General features: G+C 37.8%; 1 protein-coding gene across 1 annotated transcript in view; it reads left to right on the top strand.

Moving 5' to 3' along the window:
• The window catches only part of LOC100497254, a 47694-nt gene extending 42023 nt beyond the window's left edge, over positions 1 to 5671 (top strand). Inside the window, exons 12-13 of the mRNA XM_012968072.3 lie at positions 164 to 307; positions 3079 to 5671. Of these exons, the coding sequence (XP_012823526.1) occupies positions 164 to 307; positions 3079 to 3533 (599 nt within the window). The 3' untranslated portion in view covers positions 3534 to 5671. The remainder of the gene's footprint in view (positions 1 to 163; positions 308 to 3078) is intronic.
• Positions 5672 to 12060: the final 6389 nt, after the last annotated feature.

The following is a 12060-nucleotide window of genomic DNA, read 5'->3' as shown; positions in this document are numbered from 1 at the left end:
TAATAATACCGAATGCATGGTGCTCCTCCATTGTAGTGGGTCACCAATATGTTCATTTTCTTTTGTAAAATAACTTTACATCAATTAGCTGAAAAAATTAAGACTAAAAGGAAAATATAGAGAATTGATATTCTTACACTATTACTGAAATTCTTTGTTGCAGAAGTTCTTACTTCATATGCAGAACTTAAAAGTGAAGCATCTGAAACAGCTTTGAGAAATTTCTTGACAATTTTCAAAAGCAACGTGGAACAAATTCAAGATGCAGTTGACACTTTGACTCCATCAAAGACTCAGCAGCATGAAGGTAACAATTTAACTTGTTCGATTTTAAACACTGCAACATTGCTGTTCTCTTCTATAGCTGAAAATCACTGCTAGAAATGTGTATTTTCTTTGTTTGATATCCTAATAAAATATTTATTGTATACTATGTGGGTATTTGTAATCTAGAGATACAAATAGTTTGTGCAGGACTGTCTCCTGCTGTTTAATACAAGTAACTTTCATAAATTGTACTTTCTCAGGGCAATGACACACATAGCAATTTCAGGGGATCTAGCCACAGGTAGTCAATAAACACTTGAAATTGTTTCCCATTGATTTGAACAGCAATAGCTTTTGTAATCAATCAGGAGCAATTTCCAGCGATAATCTCCTGGAATTGCTATACATGCCATTGCACTAAGGCGTATAAATAATTCTTACAAAAGTGGGACTTTTCTAATTGCATTCATCTGCATTCAGCAGCAAGGGACAGTGCTGCATAAAAACTGCAGCTATTAATCTCCCAGGTTGCAAAACTCTTTAAGCTGGCTTTACAGGTACAACTATTCTAAACAGGTCAGGCAATTTCTGATCCAGATATACAATTATCTGTGTGTGTTGAAATTCAGAAAAAAATAATTTTGCTCTTGAGCATATGGTGGGCATCCAAGCCACATATTTTATTCAGCAGATGAAGGTACCCAAGCTTTCAGGGTGGTTCCCAGCTGCAAATGGTGCAAAGTGGATCATTGTGTCTTTTGGGCCATAGACTGGCCCTGGAATTCACAGAACAGGCTTTATGAGAGTAATCCCACCAATTTACTTCTGTTGGTTATATCAGTTCATACCACTTGACCTACTGTATTGGCTGGCTTTTCAGATAATTGATTAACTTTTATTGTAAGACATAAGCAGTCTCAGTGACTATTAAACACTGAGATAAGTTTGTCTTTGACTACTGTCCAGGTTTGCTTGACTGCTACCCAGAACATACTTGTATCTGACAGTCTATCTGTTCTATTGAGCTCTTTAGATTCCCAGTTTAGTATCCATACACAGCTCTGTCTCTGGAGGCACTGCACTTTAACTTATCTGTCTTTGAAAATTAGTAACACGTTTTTGCTGTCATAATTCTGTGTGCACTCCAGGCACTGATATGTGTTTTTGGCAACATATTTATAAGGATACTGTGCTGAAAGTATGACCTACTTTTTGACCTACTATTTAAGAACTATTTAAGGTTACTTTAACCTGTGGCCTTTCAGCTAATGACTTACGGCTCTCAGATTCTCTGGCACGTGTAAATCAATAGTAATTTCTAAGAACCATATAATTTCAACTTTTTTTTGTTTTGTTAAATTTTTTTATTACTAAGGATAATAAAGCTGTCAGGTGTGTTTGCTAGTTTTTAGTTATTTGTGTCTTAATATGAGCACAAGTAAGTAGATCTGTGGCTGAACTAACAGTACTGAGAGGCAACATTGCCACTAAGGTGTAACGCACATCGGGCAAGTTCATCACCTCGCCCATCCAACAGAAAACAGTATTTTGAGCCCACCTGTAATTGTTCCATATGCATCAGCCAGGGTGCTTTCCGTTAAATAACAGGTGATAGCCGGGGCATTTTGTCTTCCACTGTTTCCGACTGGATGGTAGCAGCAGGCACAACCCATTGCCATTAGCTTAAGCTGCCCACTTTACTGCAGAGCTCCACACGTTTGTACACCCAGTTTTTAAGTGTGTGCACAAAGTAATATTTTCTGCACAAGATACTAGAAATGTCAAGGAAATGTTGCTTTCCCTTACTGGCCAGCTAAGTGACTGTTTACGTATATGCTTAGATTTTTTTCAGTTTAGTAAGTACCTTACATGACACCTATGACATTCCAGGCTAAAGTCATGCGTTTCCATGTAATTTTATGTTCAGCAGATTGTTTGGCAAAAGCGAATCTTCTACAATTATATTTACTTCAATGTAAAAGTAAATATAACAAAGAAAAAGGCTAGAAATGCCACACCTTATATTTTTATTCTTCTTTTCTGCTGATTCCCTGCACTTGGTCTGTGCTGCTGTCACTTACTGAGCTTAGGGGCCAACTCACAATATACTGTTTAAATAAATTATTAAAGTCACAATACAGGTCTAAGTGCAGGTATGAGCTATATTTTACAGAATGCAAGTAACCTGATGGTTTCCAGATAGAGAGTTTTTCTGTAATTTGCATCACCATACCTTAAGGCTACTAAACTATTCAAACAATTAATAAACCCAATTGACTTGTTTTGCCACCAATAAGGGTTAATGAGGCTTAGTTACCATCAAGTTCAAGGCACCGTTTTATTACAGAGAAAATGAAGATCATTAAAACAAATGAGAATTATTTGTTTAAAACTAGCTCTTTGGGAGACGGCCTAACCATAATTGGGGTTTTTTTGGATATTGGGTTTTCAAATAAATGATCCCAGTGCATTATGCATCAAAATTGAATACATCCTAGCATCAGCTTCTTTAACAGATTCATCTAAAGAAACCAAAAAGGAATGTTGTAAATTCCATGAAAATGTAAAAGCAGGGAAATGCATTACACATTATACACTGGTGGGACCACAAAAATCTGTGGAAAATGAGGGAAAACTTTAAATCGGGGTATGTAAAATCGAGGTTTCACTGTAAGTGAATATTTTTTGCGTTAATATAAAAATAATTTAATGCTCTGGTTTAAATGTATTCTTTATAGTAGCAATAGGAGTGAAGCAGCTGACACTTCCTAATTACTATTTGTTTTATCATGTTTATTTTGTACTTTAAAGGTGATGAGGCCCTTTCAAAATTAGGCAAAGACTTCTTCCTTGCGTTGGAGCAATCGCTCAAAACCTGCGGAGAACAAAGAGATAAATCTGCTTATGAGATAAAAAAGCTAAAAGATGAGCTGGATCAGTCCCTAGAAACGCTAAATAACCTGAGGAAGGAACGGAAAGAACGAGGAGGTTCTTCCAAAAACTCTGTAAAGTCTGAAGCAGGAAGTGATGAAAAAGCAAAAATGACTTCAGCTGATCAAGAGGAGAAATCAGATGTTCTTGCCGAGAATGTTGAGCACAGAAGCAAACATAGCCAGCCAGTTGCCTCTAGTAAGGAAACGCAACTGTGTAAACATGAGTCTTTGCAGATAAAGCAAGGTTCTGGGAAAGAGCATAACCAAAGAAGTAAAAGTCTTCAGAGAAGTAAGAGTGTTAAATATCCAGCACGTCCTCCCTGGCAAGACTGAATCAAATGCAGTATAAATGATATGCATTAGCACAACGTAATCAGAATATTAGCAAGCAGGAATACATCTATTAAGAGAAAATACATTTTCAATGAGGCTTTCTTCTTCAGGATCCAAGAGGCCTTTTGTTAAAATGTCAGTTCATGTATGAAAATCTATAGAGAGCCTGTTTAGTATTCTTTTTGTTTCAGTTTACATTTCACAGCAAATAGTTACCAGATTAACTAACTAGTTTTTAATTAACTTGAAAACCAAGTCAACTGCAGATGATTGTACTTCAGACAAGAACCCCTTTGCATCTCACCTTTACTATAATTTCATTCATTCTGAATTTCATAGAAAAAACTAAAAGAAAGCCAAGGTGATTACACCAATACAACGTGCTGTTAGTGTGATTTATGTCATAGTACTGGATAGCTATTAGTGTAAGAATTACTCCTATTAAAGAGCAAAGGAAGGAGTTTAGAGACAAACATGAAACCCAGAATCCTTTTGTTCTTAACACATCCAAACCCATTATAAAGGCATTTAAAAATCCCAGCTGTCAATCATATATTGCCTTTTACTTTTACTTTCCATTCAGCACTCACTTTCCCTCCTCCTTCCTCATCTAATTGTGTATCCTGTGCATGGACATGTGCATTAGGTCCCCCATTCTGGCACATAAACAATATATTGAGGTGCTACAAAGCTTGCCTTAATAACAGTGCCGACAAAATGGCACCTGCCTGCTGGCTGTGATTGTATAATTACAAGACTGAAGGAAATACGATTTATATTATTTATATAGTGTAAGTGAAGTTTATTTTGCCTGACAAACACAATAGAGAAGAATTTGAAATTATATTTGGGTGACAGGTTCCCTTTAAAGTGGAGTTAGAGGTGCCAGCTAATGATAAAAAAAACAAAAAACATCTCCAGACCTAATGTTTTTGCACTTTAATATCAACAGTAGTGAGGTTATAGGTTTGAATTATATTGAAATAATTGATAAACTGACAATCTGTTTTCTATAAGCTAAATAGTTGGACTTCATAAAAAAATAGTATATTCAGTATTCAGTAATAGAAAATAGTAAATTATTTTTCTATCTGTATCTATTTTTGGTTAAACACAGTAAAAAAAAAAAAAAAGTATAAGTATTTCTATTCTTGTGTTTAAAGTATATCTTTGAATGAATGTAAATCAAGAGTTTGAAATGTAATTAATTTCCATCATGGTTAACAGTAAAGGAGATGTGTGATTGGTGTGCATGTGTGTATATGCATAAATGTTACCATTTATATTTATATATATATACAGGTTTTGAGCTTCTTCTCCGGCAAGCCTCGGGTCCCATGCCTTCCATATATGTGTTTTATACCTTTATTTATTATTGTGTGTGCATATGTGTACATATACTGTGAACATAATAAAATATTTGTTCTCATTATCCAAATAGAGATGAGTTTTGATGCCTAGTATAGTCTCAGCCAAGGGGTATATGTGCCACAAATACTTCACTCACATCCACACCAGGAAGTAAATACAATAACTTGACTTGGAAACTAGAACCTATATGGTAAACAGTCAGAATAAACCAAACAGTATAGCAGAATATTTTGTTTACTCAAAGCTAAAGTCAAATATATACTTACAAATATATGGGTAAGCTTTATAAATTGACCCTGAACTAATGTGAACCTTTGTACTTTGCCTTTACAGCAACTATATAAAGCCATGTTAATACAGTTCTTTGTTCTTAATAAGTTTCTTAAGTTCCCATCTCCTGGGCCCTGATGGGAATGAAACTGACCAAAGTTAGGCTGGAAGGGGAGCTGTTAAGCCAGCTCGGCTCTTTGCAGTGTGATATTTGTAACTATACCTGTGCTTCCTATTGCTACTGATAAGCACAGTAAACAATAGGAGCTCAACGTTCTTCCCCCAAAAAGGAGGTGTTTACTCAAGGAACATTACTGTACCCTTCAGGGAACTTGCGGGGACTTGTCACAAGCCAAGCACCTGTGTAGTAGTTTTGGAGTTTATTATATTTGTAATTGAAAACTGTTTAATCATTTTGTTATACAAGTATTAACAGTATGAAAATATTTGGGTAATCTTTATTCATAAATTTTAATAAAATTAAATTTATTTCTGTTCCTCTGTTCTCTTATTTGCTAAAAAAAAAACTAAGTAAGCTTTATCAGAAAGGTTATGTAAATACAACCATAAGCACTCACAGAAACACTGAGTTCTCTGTCAAAATAAACAGGATTTCTTGTCTCTTTGTTTTCCTGTGCCAGAGTCTACACCGCTCTCTCCCCTCTCCTGCTCCCCCCTCCCTCAAGAATGCTAAGAACTCCCTCCCCCCCCTTAGGAATGTGGATCTGAGCCAATCAGCAGGAAGCGTCCTCATAGTCTTACAAACTGTGCATGTACACCGGTCTTGGTCTTGGTGCAGGAGCAAGACATTATGGGAATTTTCTTTACAGAGCTCAGCATTTTTTTTCCCATGAGGCTTCTGATCATCTGAACAGGAGAAATATGGGGAGACTTAAGGGCACTATTGAGAGAACTGAAGGTATGCCTGCAGCTTGAGATTAACTCTTTATTAGCCTTTCCTTCTCCTTTAATAGCTTAATAGCTATATAGTTGACATATCCTTATGCCTATACCAGCTACCTTTTACTTTGGGCCTGGCTGTCATCTACTTGTGTTCTGCCAGGTCTTACTGCATAAGGATCTGGAGACTCCAGCGAAAGAACTGGATGTAAAACTCAGCATCAGAGCCAGTAAGTACAAAGCATATTTAGACAGACTGGGTCAGAACCAGATGAACATCTGCAGACCAAATCGGGAGGCAAACTCAAGAAGAGGAAACAGGCCATTGGTGCACATGGGCTCAAAAAGATTTGAATTTTATAAGTAAACTTAGAACAGATGTGGTCAAATTAAGAATAGCTGGAACAGATTGCTCCTACCTGGGAATACAAGAAAGACTTCACAGCAAACTGATGGCCCCTGGTTCAAATCCAGGCAGGATATCACTTTCACATTAACAATTCCTTAAACCAGATGTGTCAGACTGCATGGTTGCTTTCAAGATCTGATGAGGATATGTAGCTTGGTGCAGTTGAGGCAGTTACTGCAAATTGGAAAATGAAAACAGGGATTAAATGCCATTACCAACTGAACTTGTTGAAGTTATTTTAATTATTGAAGGGATAGTGAGACAATCCATTTTTTAACAGGAACATGTCACTATGCCTACTGAAACCTTAAGGCCACTATTCTTTTCTAACTAATGTGCCCCCCTGCCTCCCCCCCATCTCACCCCAAACTATCCTGTGTCGGTCTCCGGCACAACTTCAAGTTGAAATGTTTCCTGAGTGACAGCGTGCTTGGGGGTGGGACAATGTTCTCATAGGCTGGGGCACTATTTATATTTCTCTTCCAGCCTATCAGAATGTTGCCTCGCCCTAAGTGCCCTGTCATTCAGGATGCTGTTCAACTTCAAGCCATACTGGAGCCCAACACTAGGCATCCTGTTAAAACCTGGAACATGTCACTATCCCTTAGGATCCAAAACTTGTCATGCATCAATCCATAATGAATTTATCAGCCTTAACCATCTGAATATAATTCTCCTGTCTTATGGAATTTATCAAATTCAATTTGTTTTTCATCTACACTTGAGCCCATGTGACAGCATCAACAATTTTAAACAGAGAATGAGAATTGGGAAAAGCTTGTGCTATATCATTTTAAGACTTTTCTTTCTGCATATATCACGTGATTAACATGTCTTGCTGCAGATTATGCAAAACTAGAACAATGGCCAAGATATTGGCAGTAATGAATATTGACATTTGGACGCAGAGACTTCCTATTTCAAAGATGTCTCACTTGTACCTGACAGTTTGCTCAGAGTTCCCTTGCATCATGCCTAACAATACTAAATCAGGGTATTATCCGTGGAGAGTGGAGAAAGAGAAGACCATTATTGGGAAGCTACATGCAGAAACCTTTTGACACGATGAACTACAGTGAAACGATCAGTGCTGCTCCAAGTTCTGAATGTCAGGAAAGCAAAGTGCGGGGTTGTTTTTCTGCAACCAACCTGGGTGTGAAACATCCCCACAAGCTGCAGTTGGAGCTTTTGATGCCATTCTAGAGGGGAAAGGGGGCATTTTCAGGGGAGGCACTTTTAAAAAATAAATAACAAGGGGTTCATTCTTATTTAAGGGGATTCTGTCACAGGAAAATATATTTTTTTTATAAAATGCATCAGTTACTGGTGCTCCTCCAGCAGAATCCTGCATTGGCATCTATTTTTTTATATTTAATTTTGAATTTTAATGTGGGTATAGACAAGTTCTTAGTTTCCCAGGTGCCCTCAGCCATGTGAATTGTGCTTGTGAGAACAAGGAGAAGGTAACTATAACAGCTCCTCAACACCTGTATTGTCAAAAATGCTTTCATGCCCCACCTAGTGGTAGATATGATAATAGCAGTCAATAGTAAAACACCCAAGTGATTTATGACTCCTCCAGTTACACTGAGTAGTGAGTAGAAGAAACAGTAACTCATCTGAAAGATTTGCCCAAACCGAAACCTAATTTGCATATGCAAATTAAGCTAAACATGGTTGAAGAAAACCGCACACACAGCACATGGTGAAAAATTTTCAACTTCTGTGTTTATATGATGAAAAGTCACGTGATTTTAAGGATTTGGATTGGCCAGGCATGTGGATTTGGATGAATCCGCATCCTGCTGAAAAAGGCTGAATCTTGGCTGAATCCTGAGCCCAATCCTGGATTCAGTGCATCCCTAACATTTAAGAATAAAAAAAGAATAAAATTGTAAATGGCAGAACATTTGTTATTTGCAACATACAAAGTGTAACCTAGTAATAATAACTACACCATAAATATCAGGACAAAGAGAGTTTTAAAGACTGATTGTCTTCACTGGTGTTTATGAAGCACAATTTGTATAGGTGTGTGTAACTGTTGCTTGTTGTATGGCAGCATAGTATTGTATACTGAATTATTATTTTGCAGCGAATTTCATTTCAGTGGTTTTACTGTAGGACATGTGGGACACTTGGATATGCCTTTAAAGCATGTTTTTGGTACCTTTCTTTGGTTCAGCTCAGAATGATGAGTAATGGAGTTTCAAAAAGATTTCCAGATGTGCTCACTTAAAGAGAACCCGCGTATTACTAAACCATTCCTACATGTTTATGTTGTCAGTTAAAAACTACTCAGGGCTAACTTGCCACAAATGTTGCTATCAGAAATTCCGGCTATTTACATGAGACAAACGTTTATTTTGGAGGGTGAGGATCCACTTCTCTTCCATATGCCGAGTTAACTCCTCCTGGGAACAATCACAAACAACTCTGTTTTCTGCCATTTTTTTTTTTTTTTTGATAAAAAACAAAATTTTAAAGAGGGATTTGACTTTAAAATGAACTTTTTCATTCTGCAAATGCACTTTTGGCATTTAGATGGCTACCACATTGTTAGATCTCAGTTTCAAAATACTAATTAGTAATTCTTAAAGGGATAAGTCACCTTTAAGTTAACTGTAAGCATCTTCTTAGCAGCTTTTCAATCAGCCTTCATTTTTCTCGTTTTTAAATGATTTTTCTTCTTCCTCTGCCTCTACGGCTTTTAAATGGGGATCACTGACAAAAAAACGATTGCTCTTGAGGCTTCAATTTTATTGTTACTATGTATTACTTCTCTTTCTATTCTGACCCTCTTTTCTCCATATTTCAGTCTCTTTTCAAACCACTGCCTATTAGCTAAGGAAACAGGACCCTAGCAACCAGGATAACAGCTGAAATTCCAAACCGAATTGCTACTGAATGAAAAGCTTAAGCTTGCTAGGGCTTTGTTTACTTTAGCAACCAGGCAGTGGTTTGAATGATAGACTGGAATATGAATATGTGGGGGACTGAATAGAAAGATAAGGGATAAAAAGTAACAACAATAAAATTGTAAACTCACAGAGCCATTGTTTTTTGGCTGCCGGGATGACTGGAAAGATGTAGAAGAGAAAGGCACAGCATTAAAAAATAAATAAGGAAGTTGCTAGTAAAGTTGAAAGGAATAGGACAGTCTATAACACACTAAGGGGCACATTTACTTACCCACGAACGGGCCGAATGCGTCCGATTGCGTTTTTTTCGTAATGATCGGTATTTGGCGATTTTTCGGAAAATTATCGCGACTTTTTCGTTGCCATTCCGAATGTTGCGCAAAATCTTGCGATTTTTTCATAGCGTTAAAACTTGAGCGAAAAGTCGTGCCTTTTTCGTAGCCATTCCGAAAGTTGCGCAAAATGTTGCGATTTTTTCGTAGCGTTCGTATTCATTCAAGCTTCAGTATGGTGACTTTTCTTGGGCCAGGTTGGAGCTGCAGGGTGCCATTGAGTCCTATGGGAGGCTTCCAAAATCATGCTAAGTCTGAAAGTTTCGCCCGCCGCTTACGAGCGCTCAATACGAAAAAATCGCGACAAGATACGAGCGAATCTTAATGGCTACGAAAAACTCGCGTTTTTTTGCGCAAGTCGTAATGGCTAAGAAAACCTCGAGTTTTTTCGAGCAAATCGTATTGGTAACGAAAAAGTCGCGACAATTTCCGAAAAGTCGTAAAGGCGCCGAAAAAAATCGCAAAAAATACGAAAAAGTCGCAAAATGTTCGTTTTCCAATCGGAATTTTTCCAATTCGGATTCGAATTCGTGTCTTAGTAAATCAGCCCCTAAATGTTAACTTAAAGGAGAACCACCCATTTATCAGGCACCTCGCTATTGTTCTAGGAATATACAAAACCAAAAATTTCCCCCTAAATCTCACCATGATGAGCCCTCAGTGTGTGCTCCCTCTGCATTACACTGGCCCCTCATAGCACAACCAGCCCTAATGCTATGGAATCTCTGCACTAATGTAAATACAGAACCAGTGGAATCGGGTACCTCCGCGGTCTGTGTAATCGCAAGTACAAATACATTTATTAAATTCATTGATTTTTATTTTAATTTACTGTGTAAACAACTCCGTTCCGCTCTACAAATATTTCTTTTCATGTATAAGCAAATATGGATGGGAATATTATTAAGTCTCCTCATTGCTAACATTGTAAAGGTTTAATTTTTAATTTCTTTTTTCTGCAAGCTTCAAGTTTTATCATATAGTCATTTTGAAATTTGCCCAGAGGCCAATATAAATTGGCTCTTTTACAGAACCACTTTCCCAGGAACTAATGATATTCCGTTGTAACATATTCTTTTTCCCCAAGTAATGCCTTAGGGTATGCTCAATCAAACACATTACTTTCAATTTTTAATATCTGCTAACAAATTGCAGTGTGGCACTTGATACATCAGGTCTATGAGATAATAATACATATCATTTTAATGATAAGCTTTTTTCTCCTACAAAAGCGCTCTGTTTTTCAAAGAACACTGTTTGCAGGAGTCTGAGTTTCCAGGGATGCCGAAAGTAGATGTTCCTGAATAATTCCACACAGCTTCCAGGGGGCTCCGAGCGTCTGTACATCAAATGGAGGTAGTTCAAAGGCACGCCGAGAAGATACTGTACATTACAGTTGTTTAGTTCTAAATAATTAATACTATAGTGTTATTTCCTAATAATAAAAGTTAAAAATGTGGACATTTTCAGAATTGTATATACATCCAGCAAATTATATCTGTTTCATACAAAAATCACAACATAAAAAGGTTGGGTTGTGGTCTAGCGCCAGATATGTATCAGTGAAAGTGAGTTTATATTGTATGTTATTTAAGTGACAGCACATTTAGGAAAAAGGCTTATTGAGTGGGGGGTGGCAATTTGCTAGGCCCCTCCTAGGGTTGCCACCTCTGCCGGCGTTTGTAGCTGGGGAGTGATGTCACAGGGACGGGGAAGAGGTTGGGCCGTCACGGGGGCATGGCTATGATGCAACGTTCAGCAATTGGTTAGTCATCAATCTCAGTGAGTCCTGCTTGGTTTTCCTAATTTGGAATAACAGACAGGAGGTTCCAAAAACTAGGCTGTCCAGGTCAAAACCAGACATGTGGCAACCCTATACCCCCCCCCCCCCCTAACTTCAGACACCAGGCCAGGGCTCCTCTTTGCTGAAAACTGTACCACTAAAAAGACTTATGTAGGGAGCACTACACCACTATCTTTCCACTTCCTGCAATCCTTGTTTCTGCCCTGGCAGGAAGCATGCTAGTAAAGCCAAATAGGTACATTGAAGCTGAAAGGGAATTTTTTTGCTTTGTTGCACATGTGCAGAACACAGAGCAGCAGCGAGGATACCAGAGAAAGGAAAGTAAGATGGCAGCTCATTTGCCTACAATTGTACCCTAGTCTGGTGCATATCTCAGCAAAGAGGAGCAATGGCTTAAGGTGGCCATACACGGACCAATTTTTTACTTACAAACGACCGATTCCCGAACGATCCAATGCTATCGTTAAGTTATCGTATAGTTGGTGGTGTACGAACGATCGTCGGCCCACTAAACGAGCCG

The sequence above is a fragment of the Xenopus tropicalis genome, chromosome 1 (genome assembly GCF_000004195.4).
Source record: "Xenopus tropicalis strain Nigerian chromosome 1, UCB_Xtro_10.0, whole genome shotgun sequence".
In the NCBI taxonomy this organism is placed as follows: Eukaryota; Metazoa; Chordata; class Amphibia; order Anura; family Pipidae; genus Xenopus; species Xenopus tropicalis.
The sequence above is the reverse complement of the archived record's forward strand: the minus strand, read 5'-3'. Positions and strand labels throughout refer to the sequence as shown.